Source organism: Manis pentadactyla, chromosome 2 (assembly GCF_030020395.1).
Source record: "Manis pentadactyla isolate mManPen7 chromosome 2, mManPen7.hap1, whole genome shotgun sequence".
NCBI lineage: Eukaryota > Metazoa > Chordata > Mammalia > Pholidota > Manidae > Manis > Manis pentadactyla.
Window position 1 is genome coordinate 3,690,104 of NC_080020.1, and position 14,941 is coordinate 3,705,044.

The following is a 14,941-nucleotide window of genomic DNA, read 5'->3' on the forward strand; positions in this document are numbered from 1 at the left end:
CAACTTCAAAATGCTTTGATCTAATGTTATGAAATATGTATATAGGATGAGTCATTTTATGATTTGGTATCACTTGGCATATGCGTTACTTTCTTTTTTGTGTGATCTACATCTTCTTAATAGTCTGAGCATTTTCATTTAATTTTTATTAAAAATTAATTATCTTTTTTTCCAGCTTTATTTGGGCTATCATTGACAAATAAAATTGTAAGATACTTAAAGTGTATCTCGTGATGGTCTAATGTATGCATACATTGTGGAAGGATTCCTCCCATCTACTTAGTAAACACATCACTTCACTTATTTATCTTTTTTCTTTGGTGACAGTGTCTGCATTCTACTGTCAGCAAATTTCATTTATATAATACATCTTATCAACTATAGTCACCATGTTATACTTAGATCCTCAGATCTTACTCATTTTAGGATTATTTATTTTAGAGTCTGTTTATGAAGCTATAGTTTATAAGTTGACCACTCACAAAACTTTTTATCTCCACAGCTGTGAACTGGCTTTTTATCGCGTGCAGATCACATTAGGGCCTGTGCAGATGGAGAAAAGGCAGGGTGGTTTTCTTGCTTGCTTTTGGAGATTTACTTGACTTTTGCAAAATATTTAGCACACACACCAATCAAACTTACCCGTTACATAGCTATTTTAAGAAGCTGTTTTCTGATCCATTTTCAGTTTTTAAATTATCTCAGGTGACAAATGTAGGTACTTCTAATTTTGAAGTTTTCTGCAAATAAAAATATCCATGAGTCCCAAATAATGCTTTTTATTTTGAATTCAATTTCATACCTTTCTGAGCTCTACTCAATGTCAATATTTCTATCACCAACCTGAAGGTAACAAAAGGGAGGAATGATAATTTCTTTCCCCCCAGAATAGCAAGCTGTTGCTGACAGAGGCACATTAGAAGTCAACAATCTTTCTTTTTCATTAATATTTAATCATGCTTCCGTTGGTTGAAAAGCCACAGCTAGCTCTAGCTTCTAAGTAGAAAAGGAGAAATCAAAGACTAGGGAAAAGGAAATGAGTTTACCTTGGGGTAAATTTGAGTTTCTTTCTTTCTTCCTTAGGGGAGAGTTATGTGTGTGGCTCAATAGAGCCCTTCAAGAAACTGGAGTACACCAAGAACGTGAACCCCAACTGGTCGGTGAACGTCAAGACCACCTCGGCTTCCCGGGCAGTGTCCTCGCTGGCCACGGCCAAAGGGAGCCCCTCGGAGGTGCGGGAGAACAAGGATTTCATCCGGCCCAAGCTGGTCACCATCATCAGGAGTGGGGTGAAGCCGAGGAAAGCCGTGAGGATTCTGCTGAACAAGAAGACCGCCCACTCCTTTGAGCAGGTTCTCACTGACATCACCGACGCCATCAAGCTGGACTCGGGGGTGGTGAAGCGTCTGTACACCCTGGACGGGAAGCAGGTGAGAGGGGTGTCGGCGCCTGGCCTGGCCTTTCCAGGCAAGAGTCAGGGAGCTGGGAGATGGATGGGGCCTGTGGTGGGGATCGGAAACGTTCATTTTCCTGCGTTTGCGGGAGTTGGCTCATTTAGGCAATGCATGCATAGCTGTTGGCCTCAGACCAGTCTGAGGATAGAGTTAGACAGGACTAAAGTTAGGATTGCTCAGAGATTTCTAGTTTTTCAGTGAATAATTGCTTACCCCGAGGGTGCTTTTCAGCCATGTGTTTTCAGTTTTGCCATATATGATGTCTTCCAGACTTGAACATGACTGAGAAAGAGAGGTAAACTCCGACCAGTAGAGGAAAAACTAATTCCTTTCTTGGGCCTAAAAAATATTTCACAATTTTAAGTCTCAATAAGGTTCACTAGTGAGATTTATTTAAATTTTATAGATTTTTAAGTGTGTATGTAAGGAATGAAATATTTCCATCTGGATGGCTTTAAGAAGCATACCTTCAGAATGTTGTACGTATTGTGTTGAAAACAATTTTAGAATTAACGTGAACGGGTTTTCTTTAGCTAGAAATGTACATCAGTTGACTGGGATGAGTGGACGTGTTAGTGTAAATTGCTCAGATGAACTTGAAATCTTGTGTGGACTTTTGGAAAGGTTTAACTGAACTCTGATGGTGAGCTGAATAAAGAAAAAAGATACATGTATGGTGAGACTTGCTGGTCATTCAGAGTTTACCAGTATATTTTTGTTTAAGATTATAATTTTTAGCACACAATCTTGAAATATAGTTTTCAGTGTTGATCTGCCCAAATGCTTTTTAAAACTTATTCTGAGGGATAATTTGAGTGATTTACGTATAGAGTACATATTAAAAATCAAAATTAGATTCATAAAAGGTTGATCTTATTAAACAGAAGATTGATACAAGTTCTTGAAGGCTAATATATTCAAATTTTATGAATTAGAAATAGGTACAAATATTAGAAGGAGTGTTATTCATGAAAGGATTCTTCGCCTAGTGATCTATTTAGATAATCCAAATTAGAAAATTTGTTAGGAAAGAGAGTATCTGCCAGTTGTTCATTCATATTCACCGATCTTTGGCATCTCTTGCAACTTTCCCTAAGGGGCATGTGAATAAGGATTCTGAGGGATGAAGTTCCTGGTCTTCTAGGTCTAGGAAGGTGTAGTCTGAATGTCACCAGTATATCAGTAATTAGAAAGTCCGTGGCTGCTTGTGAATTACAGCAACAATAAGATGGCAAGGTTCACATGCAAACATTAAGACCTTCGGTGCTTCTCTTTGTGGTGAGTTACTCAGCGATCTGTAGCTCTACATTTTTGTGCATTGTGTTTTCTTGAGATGGGAGCTTGCATGTTTTCATAAAAAATAAAATTCACAACAAAGAATACAAACTGATAAATCTTCCTCCACCCTCTTGCTTCAGAATTTTGGGGGTTTCAGATTGCTACACACTGAGTCAAAAACTCAGCTTTCATTACTGTAGCAAAGTTTTGTCTGTAGCTGATCATTTGCTTATTCCAAGAATGAATTCCTGGACTAGGTACTATGATGTTCTCTATAGTTTTCTTCTCTTTAGGAATTTAGATAGTGTCTATATTTTATAATAGCTATTTTTGCTGTAGTTTACATGTAAACAATACAGGGTAATGGAAAAGAATCCAAGGTTTAATGTCGAAAGACCAGGATTCAGATGTTGGCTCAGCCACAGATTATTGATGTTTTTACTAAATCATTTGACTGAGCCTCATTATGCTTATTAGTTAAACATCTATAAAACGATCACCTCTGCTGCACAGAGTATTGAGGGAGGACAATACTAATAATATATATGAAAGCAATATTGAAGTATAATAGTAATGATTGAGCTGTGTTGAGCATTGTCCTAAATGCTTGACATATATTAGCAGGTTAGATCCTCATAACAGCTCGATTATTATCCCCATTTAACAGATGAGAATGCTAAGGTACAGAACTTGATAAAAGAAAGAACGTCCAAGACCACAGAGATACAGATGGCAGAGCTGGGATTTGCACCAGTCTCTCTGCAGAGCTTGCGCCTATAACCACTGTGCCACAGTGGATTATGTCAAAACACCAAGCAGGTGTAAATGTACCGAGAAAGAATTTTCAAGGGAGTGATTTGTCCAAGGAGTATCATCTGAAAGTTCCCTGCTATGTATTTTCTCCTTCTGCTGACTGGTGTGTTCCACTGTTTATTTGCGGAGCATTCATCATGCTGTCGTGGCGTTTCCCCTATTGTGACATGTTCTCTTTGTAGCAGGAGATGGGGAAAGCTACAGAGGAATTGGGTGATAAAGTGGAAAGAATTATAAAGACTTTTTGCTTGAATTCCCAGTAGGAACAAAGATGGTTCCTTGTGGAGTACAGGAGGCTCTGAAATTATCTCTGTTGAAATGAGAAATGTGCCCCCATGAGCGGTTTGTTAGACCAGGATTCTTTGACAGCCTTGCCAGAGAGCAAGCCTTGGCAAGCCTCTGAGAATGAACCCCTTTCCTCCAAGCCTTCCTCGGCACAAGGCTCTGCCACAGGAGGTTGGCACCACCAGCCCACTGTGCCGTTGGGGCCCACATGCCATCAAGGGGACGTTACCCTTAAGATTACTTGTCCCACCTTTTTAAAATCTAAAAATGATAATGGGCAATCCAATGCCCAATACAGCTTTTAAAAGTAATTTTTTTTTTTTTTTGCATTGAGGAAATACAGTTTAAAAAATTAATAGCCTGAATGCCTTGGGTAAATGAGTAGAGAGCAGAATATGCAAGCAGGGGTGGCGTTTCAGAGGGTCGCCAGGCAGCCTGCAGAATGTATCCCTGGGAAGGAAACCGGCGACTCTGGGCTTCTAGACCATGGAACAGCGAGGGCCTTTGCTGCTGTTACTTACGTCACCCGGAGATGGGCCCTGGAAGGCCGAGATCACAGGCCCTTCCCGCGTGTTCCTCCTGCCCCGTGGCCTGCTCTGTTGCCTCCTGGCTTTGCTTTAAGGCCTGACCTTAGAGTTGATTATGAAGGGCTTTCTGGGGGTTTTAAAGGCGGAGAGAAGGAAATCAACATACTGGAAATGCTGCACCATATAGAACACATTCTCCAGGAAGCTGCACCTTCTCCAGATGGCTGCTGTGACTCGCTCCTGAGCAGCCTGTTTGTGAGCAAAGCCTTTCCAATCACTCCACCACCACCCTTTATTCAGGGGCCTTGAAGCTGAGTGAAAGGTTGCCGCAACCGTGCCTCCGCCTCCTCACACCGCTCAGGGGGCTCCGCCTGCCATGTAGTCAGGCGTTTGCTGGCCTGGCTGGGGAGGAAACGCGCTTGTCGTATCTCGATTTCAGTGCTGCTGTCGTGGTCTGTGGGTTACTCTCTCAGCCTGCCAAGCAGGTTACTTCCAGAGGTCATTTGGAATATGATTATCTTTTAAGTGATTAAAATAAGCCCAGAAGGTACCAGATTTGCTGCAGAGGTGCATGTGCGTATCTCTGACTCCTGTTTTGGAACAGCCGTTCTGGCTGTCTTGAGCCGCTAAGCCTTCTAACTCGGTGATGGTCATTGCATCCTTGCTTAAAAACAAGCCTGCTTAAGCAGGCTGCTTATACCGAAAAGATCACGGATAGGGCACTTCCCAATGTTCCCCACCTTCCCACTGAAATGCTAACCGAGATTGCTCTTTAAGTGGAAAATGTATGCATGACCCCATTTTATCTGTCCTCCAACACTGAAGATCTATACAAAAGAGCCACTAGCAGCAGAGGGAAGACTCAATTAAGGAAGTTACATTTTTATCTTACCGACTTTTCACATGCATCACGCACTTTCTAAAACCCACCAGTGCTAGCATGCTAGAGTGAGCGTACAGTTTATTGTCTTCCTAATATGGAAAAGACTAAAAATAACTCAGATAAAGTAAAGGTATTCATACACACATTTCAGTTAAACTTTGTGAGCACAGCTGCTCTGATAGTCCCTTTGGGCTGCCACTATAGCAAAATACCACAGACTGGGTGGCTTGTAAAAAACGTACATTTTTTTCTCACAGTTCTGGAGGCTGGAAGTCCAATACCAAGGTGCCATCTGGTAGAGCCCACTTCCTGGCTCATAGCTGGCACCTTTTGGCAGTGTCCTCACATGGCAGAGGTGACCCGAGAGTTCCTGGGCTTCAGTTATAATGGCACTAATCCCATTCATGAGGGCTTCATCCACATGACCTAATAACTTCCCCAAAGTCCGCCCCCTAATAAGATCCCCTTGGGGAGTAGGTTTCAACATACGAATTCAGACCACTGCAGCTGCGGCTAAAGGAAATCCCAGTAGCTGTCAATAAATTAATCAGTTACTATGTCTTCTCTGTACCTTTGGATTATTAGTCCCCTTGCTTATTATGAACCTAATGCTCAAAAGATGCTTGGAAATGAGTCATAAGAGCAGCAGACTTTTATTTGAGTCATTAGTGTAGAAGTTCATTGGAATTCAGGAAATGGTAATATGATCAACAGAAATCTATCAGTCAGATCACAAGATTGTCTTTGTTTTTCTTCCTTTTGGTTTTTAATACCCAATTCTAATCTGAAGTAAAAATAATTGGGTTTCCCCTGGAGTGTAGAGAGCTTAAAATATTTCTTCCCCTTATACGTTAAAACGTGGTATATGTTTCTACGTATCTGACGTTGGCTGTAGCAGTTAATGAGCACAGAAGTGAGAAAACCAGAGATTTCCAAATGAAAGGAAGGAATGAATTTAGGATGTGTTAGAATTTGATTGGAATGTAAAAGGGGATTTTCTCTAACTGTTGGGAATAGTGTGACTTTCTCCTTTTTAAAAATAAAACTTCTGTGACAGCTCTAATTAACTTCTTCAAGCATATTTAATTAAATCTTTTGTTTTTCATATACAGATTTTTTCCTATTATTATAATTTCATATATTTTCTGTTGTGAAAGTGAATATAACACCTTTTAGTTTTGATTGATATAAAAAAAAAACAAATGATGCAGATAATTTACCTTGTATCTTAAAATGCCAAATCGAAATTTCCCATAGAAGCTCAGAGCACATGTGAAACTGTCCTCGTGATTTGCTAGAGCTCTGAAATGATGGACAATCTTAGTTATTTTCAAAGAAAAAGGAGGTTGAGAATAATTATGACACTCCACTTAGGGAAGTCCAGAACAGAATGTGCTATTTAGGTTATATACATTTGGTTCATATTCAGGATTTAAAAGCTACACCTTTCTTTACACAGATACGAATTACCACAAATTGGGAAGAGGTAAGTCCTTTTCTTCCACCCTGAGCATCTCTGATAATGTAATAAATTATGGGTGCCTGTTGTGATGTCTGTTTTAAGGGCTAGATTAGTCTCAGCAAAAGTCAGTTTTCTGTAAACTGAATTTTAATTTGCTGTAAAATGAACTCTGAGCTCCCCTAGTGTTCTGTTATGAATGAGATGGTCCCGGAAGCCCCCCATCTAGTGTGCTGGGGCACTTTTCCAAGACCGAGAGCTCCGGGGTACATCCTGGTGGTGACTTCTGCTTCTGCAGAGACTGAGAGCCCTCACTGGGCCCGCGAACCTCCTCTGCCCTGAGGGGGCATGTTGGACGGGCAGAAGGGACTTGGGCTTGACCGTTAGCTAGGCTTGCCCTCAGATTTCCATCTGAAAAATCTAGCTTGATCTAGTTTCCCATGCAGGCCTGGAAAATTAAGTTGGTTCCCCACTTAACTGATTATTTAAGTTTAAAAATACTGTACATTGAATTTACCTGTAATGAGCCCTTTTGCTTAGGTATGCTGTAATTTAAGCATAGATGATATGCTGTAACATAATATAGAGGAAAAATACTCGTTTTTGTAGACCGGTTTCGAGCACATAATTTTAAGACTGATAGACTTGGGTTCAAGTCTGTTTTCTACTCCTGGGCACAGTGGTGTTTGTTCTCCCATTGGGAAGAATTAATTCCCTTGTACTCCTCATTTTTCTCATCTGTGTAATGGGACTACTACTAATGTCTGCTTTATAAGTGGTCCTGATGGTTAAATGAAACAATCCATGTGACATACTCCGTGTTGTGATAGGCACTCAGTTATTGGTAGCTGTTACACCCGAAAAGCTGAGGATAAATTATTTCTTGTTTTTGAAAAAATAAATCATGTCGTATATGTGTTGAAGGACCTTGCTCTTTAAAATTATCCTTCAGTAACTATGAATTGTATCTACCTACCTTTGTAAATGTGGCTTTCTGCATGAAAATGCTTCATGGTATAATGTAAAAGGCATGGAATGTGAAATGAGATTCTTCTAAGATGAAATCCTGACTTAATCACTCATTTAGCAGTGTCACCTTTTGTAAGTCAATTAAACTCTCTGAATTTCAGTTTCCTCTTTAAAATGGCAATCATAATGCATACCTCTTCATATTGGTGGGATAATTGATAAAATACTATATATAAGGGTCCTGGCTTGACATGTGGTAGGTCCTCTGTGTATGAGTCCTTCTCTCTCTGCTCCGTACTCCAGGCCTTCTCAAGAGTGTAGAACACTTAGAGTTGAATATTTTCCACTTATGTATTAGTTGGGCATTTTTCACTGTTTCTGTTGCACTGTTTTCTTAACTACTGATTGTATTTTTATCGTTCCATTTATTGTCAGTCAGTTTTAAATGTGTCCTAGATATTATTTTCTTTACTTCCTCAGTTGTACCAGTTATTCTTTTAAGGGTTTCTTAAGGAAAGAGCCAGTCAACATGTTGTGTCTCACTCTCACTGGTTGGACACATTCTCTGGGTCTGGGTCTGTGGGTCCGTTGCTATATGGATATTCATCTCATTGGGTTACCGCCGCAGCTCAGCAAAGCAAGAACCTTCTCATGGCTCAAGGTTCGGTTCCAAGGTGCCTCGTCTGTGAAACCTTCCCTGAGTTCCCACGTGGGAATGACTGTTCCCTCTCCCGGGCTGCACTGACTGCCCACCGTAGGTACCACACCATTATACTGGCTTGTCCACCCCTTCAGAACTGAGAGGCTGGGCTGGGAAGGTGTCCTGCTGACCTCTGAATCTCTAGGGCCTGATCTGGCTAATGCTCATTCATTGACTGGCCTGTTGACCAGTTGGCCACGGACTCCACCTTTTTTTGGTCAGCACATTGCTTCCTGTGTTCTGCAGATACGGGTCCTGGCTGTTTAGCTGGGCTGTGGTTGTGTGTCGCCAACGAGGGTGGTGCTCTTTGCGGTGGGATAACGGATTGTAGTGTCTCCTCATGGGCTTGTTTCCCAGTTGAGGCTCCTACCCTCCAGGATAATTAAAAACAAAACAAAACAAAACACTCATCTACCAATTTTAGAGCATTTTCTCTATTGAAAGGACTTCTTTTATCCTGAGGGGAAGCAATACATACTGTGTTAGAAAACTGTCACTGAGTCAGGAAAATTGCTCCAAATCTTCCTGACATTGCCTTGGCCATCTAGTGAATAAAGAAAAGAGCTAATCAATATGTTATATGGATTTAAAAATTGGTGATGGGCCAGTGAGTGATTCACATGAATAGCATCTGGCTCAGTTATTACAGAGATGCAAACCTACAGTGTTCAAGGGTGTTTCTGGTGGAAGAATATAATATGTTACAGCAGATTTTTCTGATTAGTTTAAATCATTGAAACTAGACGGTTTCAGAAATTAAATGGAACTTAAAAAATCCAATATTAAATCTGAACTACATTGAAAACAACGTGCCATAGAAACAAAAGGACAGATGGGAGATTTATGTTTTAACTGGCTTTTTCCATTGCAGGATCAATAAACGATCATTGTAAAGAATTCTGAAGCAAGTGAGAAACTATTAAGAAAAATTAAAATGACTGACCATCTCACAAGATGGCTCTCTTAATAATTTGTTTTATTTCCTTTGCTTTTTTCTTTAAAAAATGTTCAGATCCTACTCTGTATACAATTTGGTTTCTTGCTTGTGATTTCACAGGATGCAAATATATGGGCAATGTCTTGAAATTATTAAGCCATCTCCTCTCTGACTTTATTTTATTGCCCAGCGTGAGATCCTCAGAAGGCAAGCCACGCAGTGTGTCCGCCTCCCTAGTAACTCAGCTGCGGAGCCTCTCCAGTGTGTGTTCTGCTCGTGGCTGAGGGTCAGTGTTCCAACGTCAGAGTGAGAGGCAAACGTGCGCAACAGTGACTCTTGAGATGTTGCTCCATGTAATCACTTATGGAAGGTTCAAAGCATCTCAGAATTCACCCACTTTGTGTAGAACCCTCTGGGAAAAAAAACTACAGACACATTTCAAAACTCATCTGATGAAATAAGTCTGATACTCCATAAGTACCAGGTAACGTAAGCGTTTTAGGCCAATAGAGGCACAATCGCCGTGATCCTTTATGAATCCCTCCCTGAGGGAGAATCACAGTGATTCTCTTTCTGGGCTGAGTTACTTCTGCCTTGTGTTGTAAGCCTTTGTGCACTTGTACAAGACCAGAACATCCTGGAGAAAGAAGACAATACTTTATTGATTTCTGTATTCTTCATGACACTTATCAGATGCTTAATACTTAATAAACATTGTTTTTTGATTTTAACTTGTGGCTCACATTCTGCTATGTAGAGTCACAGAATTATGGGGCTAGGAGTGCCTCTACAAGAGATCTTTCTAAAAATGACTCTAGGTAAGCATTAACTTTAAAAAAGAAAAAAAGAGTAGGCATTTTATTTCTGATGCTTTCTCAGAGTATAATATGGGAACTGGTAACTAATTATACAGCAGAAACAAGTTATAAAAAGCCCTGCTGTGTATTCAGGTATGTGCTACATCCATGTTCTTAAAAACCTTGCTCCCAAGAGTGGTCCAAGCACATCAGAAATAATACTATGGTGAGCTTGTAGGGATGTCGCCGGCCCCACTCTCAGTCCCACCCTAGACTCTGAGACCCCACCCTGACCTACTGAAGGGTAAAAGTGTATTTTTTAATATTTCACTTTAATAAGATCCTCACATGGTCCATAAAGAGTATGACTGGATCATCAGCATCCGACGACCCAAGGCCAGTCAGCAGCCATCTACCATGAATGATACATGGTAGATGGAATTAAACATATTTTAGCTTATTTAGCAGTTTTATTTGCATCCTCTCAGTGTCAATGTTAACATCAAATGGCAAGATATAACTGCCATCAGCAATGTTCTGGAAAGAAGCCAGTCCATCAGGATGAAATGTGTGCCCATTGCAGCATACCTCACCGAGCTGCCAGTGTGTGGTGGATGGATGACTTCATTTATGGAGAATAAATGAAAGTTAAGAGATACAGGGAAAGCTGGACAATGACTGTGGAAATGCTGCCCCTGATGAAGAGATTAATGTGCACAGTCGCCCCAAAGCCCATGTGCATGCTGCTGGAAGCGATCTGTGTGCTCCCCTCAATGGGCTGCATGGATTTAATGTTTTCCTCATGGTTCTTCTGGGTATCTTCCACGAGGATGATTGGAAGTCATTAAAACTCTTCCTGGGAGTTGATTTTAGAGCTCCAACTGTTGTCAGGCAGACTCCCATGCATGAGAAAATGCTCAGCATGGAAGATTTCCAGAACATTGGGAAATTTTTAATGTGTGCAGGAAATGGAGGGGTAACTTTTGAAAATGATTTCCAGCTTGCATGCCTCGGGATTTAGTGGTCAAGAGTCTTGCGTATCACAGACTCGGCTGTTGAGAATAACAATGGATGGGGTAAACTAGTGGGAAGTAATCACCTACTAATCAGAATTGCAGTGGTTTTCTTATATCAGCTTGGGAGGCCAAGAGACCAAGGACATGTAGCCTATTTAAGGCAGCTGCCGCTTGGCAGTGACTACACACCACTTAGGCAGACGTGTTTTGCAAAGAGCCACATGAAGCCCCGTGACCCATCAACAGGGAGTTATTTAAATGGGGAGGTCAGCTCTTATCTGTGGGGTGATAGCTCCAGATTGCCCGGGAGAAGATCTCTAGAAATAAGTGAGGTCTCTGTACCGAGAAGAAATAGGTTCATTTCTGTCGTTGGTTGTTAGAATGGCCTGGAAAGAATAAAATGACGTATTTATCAGGATTTCTCTGGAACTGGTATGTTGTGAAAGGAATATACGGGGCATGTTGGCCATTTTGTTTCTTAGCAATGTCACCATTTTCTAATATAGCAAAAATTCCTTTTCTCCTTTATTTACATTTCATGTCCAATTGGTAGATTGAGTCACTGTGTATTTCGAATATACAACCATTCATTAAACCATTGTTACAGTTGGCAACAGTTATTAACCTTGCAGGAAAAAAGAGGACCTCAAATGCTGTGCCCTGATGCCTCTGAGATACTCTGAGGGGAAGGAAATTGAATCTCATGCATTGTTTTATTGGGCTCTGCCCGCTGTTGAACAGAGGTAATAGAAAGCAAGAGCTGCCAGGCCTGTTAGGGGAGCAGGCTACTCACAGGGTAGTCTTTGATTTTGCCAGATTGGATCGGGAGTTTCTTGTAGGTTCTGCTGAGGTGGCCATGCTTTAACATTATTTTCAGTACCTCTAATACTGAGAACGTGCAGGCCCTTGTCAATTTGCTAGATCAGTAGACATCTACTGAGCGTGGGCTCTGTGCCAGCTGGTGGAATATCTCAGTTTCTCCTTGCTAGGTAGTGGGAAGACTTGGGAGAAGCCCTCACAATGGAACCACAGGGGAAGAGTCCTTTTAGGACTTTCTGATTCACTGCCAAAGAAACTTGCATTTTCGTATTTGTATATCCACGTAAGTAGGAGGTGATGGGTATGGTTAATCCTGTCTGAGGATGTCCGTGCATTATTTGGAAATGTAACTGTCAACACTCTAAGCAACATAACCTTTACATTTTAAATGACTTAAAGACTTGCTCTACTTTGTAGTGTAATTAATAACACTTAACACCTTCAGAATCTGAATAGTTTTAAGAGCCTATTTTGTGTGCCAGTGTGCTAGTAAGTGGCTTTACACTTAAATGAGCCTTTGTGCTCAAGCCTTGGGGTATATTTTAGAAGCCTCAAAAATAAATAATACATGTCCAACCCCTTAGTGTTACTAGCCTGAACTTTCCCAGTAAAGCCAGGCTAGCAATCAGATCTGATAGAATTAGATAAAGTCAGATAAAATCATTCATTTTCTAGAATCAGTCAAAGTGAGAGGGAATTTATTTTCCAAACTTTACCAGATTATCAAAATATATGGGAACTTGACATTGGGGGGTTTATCCCCCCTTGCATACATATATTTTGGGGCTCAAGAGAACAAAATGAACTAGAGGAAATGTTGATACACATTTTGGGGGTCAGCACCAATCCTAATGCTGTCTTCAGGGTCTTAAAATTATTACTCTTTTCTAATGGAAAAATGAGGCCTTACCCTGTGTATGTAAATCGCCACACATCTCTCTGATGCTTTCTCTCACCTGGAAGGACCATACTGTCCATGTCCCCGCCAGAAATGGATTGTGTTCATCTGACTTTTCGTTTTGTCTTATTTGACTTACAATGTGGTTTAACACCAGCTGAAGAAAATATGTCAGCCCTGTTCTGGGAGGTCCTGCCAGCAATGTGCCAGCAGATGAGAAGTAACACTGTGTAACGAATGAAGAGTTGAAAGATACTTTCTATTACAACAGCTGGAAATAGTTGGCGTGAACACAGCATGTAATTGGCTTTCCAGGAAGGCAAAGTACTGGAGCTGTCCCTGGGTGTGAGGTTTTGTAGGAAAGAGAATAAAATTACCTGTATATTGAACCAAACCAAGGGTTCATAGCATCAGCCGGAAAGGAGCAGCTGCTAATGTTTCTTGACTGTGTACCATGTGCCAGGCACTAACTGAAGGTTTTCCTTGCACCATCTCAGCAGCATCATGTGATGGATACTATTGTTAAGTCCATTTTACCAGAAACAGGAAGGGTGGCTAGCCCACCCACATGGTTTACTCCATCACTGAGGCTGACCTGCAGTCTTAACATACAGTGTTTTGAAAATGTTTTGAGTATAGAAAACTCATGTGCTTCCTGTTTACAATCGCCAAGAAATGGAAGCAACCTAAGTGTCCCTCAGTAGATGAATGGATAAAGAAGAAGTGGTACATATACACAATGGAATATTATTCAGCCATAAGAGGAAAACAAATCCTTATCATTTGCAACAACATGGATGGAGCTAGAGGGTATTATGCTCAGTGAAATAAGCCAGGTGGAGAAGGACAAGTATCACATGATTTCACTCATCTGTGGAGTATAAGAACAAAGAAAAAACTGAAGGAGCAAAACAGCAGCAGAATCACAGAACCCAAGAATGAACTAACAGTTACCAAAGGGAAAGGGACTGGGGAGGATGGGTGGGAAGGGAGGGATAAGCGGGGGGAGAAAGAAAGGGCGCATTACGATTAGCATGTATAAGGTGTGGGGGGTACACGGGGAGGGCTGCGCAACACAGAGAAGACAAGTAGTGACTCTACAGCATCTTACTACACAGATGGACAGTGACTGTAATGGGGTATGTGGGGGGGACTTGGTGATTGGGGGAGTCTAGTAAACATAATGTTCTTCATGTAATTGTAGATTAATAATACCAAAATTTAAAAAAAAATTCATGTGCTTCCTTTCTAAGAATACACATGATCCATTACTGTGTTTTATCTACTTAACCCACTGGAGTTTAAAAATACTTTTCTTCTGAAATTAATCAGATTCTGATGTGTCAGTATTAAAGCTTGAATGCATGTTGCCAAAGGAGTAGTAAATGCGGAGAAAGCCACTGAAATGTCTTGCTTCCATTTCTCTAAGTTTTTCTTGCTATTTTGTTAGCTATGAAATTAATCCATTTGGAGTAATTTTGAAAAACACCTAAGAATGTTTAAAAATTGCCATGAAGATTTCTCTTCCCAATAATGGAAAAAAGGACATTCTTAAAGTAAATCATCATGGAGAAATACAACACTTTACAGAAGGGGAATATTGTCAACTTATGATTTAATGATTGTCGTCTGGAGGGACCTCACTATAAATGACTCCAAATATTGACAAAATTTAAATATTGGCAGCTGAAAGTTTAGAGTTTTGTCAGGGGGTAATTTATGTACCGTAAAATGTATCCATTGAAGATGTACTATTCAATGATTTTAATACATTTATATAGTAGTACATCTGTCCCTACAATCCAGCATTTGGATACTATCACCACAGAAAGTTCCCTCCTGCCCATTTGCAGCCATTCTCCATTTCCAGCCCCCAGCCCAGTGAAAGCAACCACTGATCTGCTTTTAAATTGCCTCAATTTTTAAGTATTGACCTCATCTTTCTATATGCATTTATAGAAAAGACTGCTTTCTACCTTTGAAGTCATGCATATAATTATGGATTTACTAAGTACATCTTTACCATTTACTCCACTCACCTCCCCAGCTCAGGGTGAAGAGCCCCAGGTTTCACTGAAGCTTTGTAAGTTAATTTATAGCAGAGAA

General features: G+C 40.6%; 1 protein-coding gene across 3 annotated transcripts in view; it reads left to right on the forward strand.

Moving 5' to 3' along the window:
- Window positions 1-14,941, forward strand: part of DCLK1 (doublecortin like kinase 1) — a 291,499-nt gene that overhangs the window by 17,636 nt on the left and 258,922 nt on the right. For all 3 annotated transcript variants that reach the window (XM_036904979.2, XM_036904981.2, XM_036904978.2), the window contains exon 3: window positions 1,084-1,430. In XM_036904979.2, the coding sequence (XP_036760874.1) occupies window positions 1,084-1,430 (347 nt within the window). The remainder of the gene's footprint in view (window positions 1-1,083; window positions 1,431-14,941) is intronic.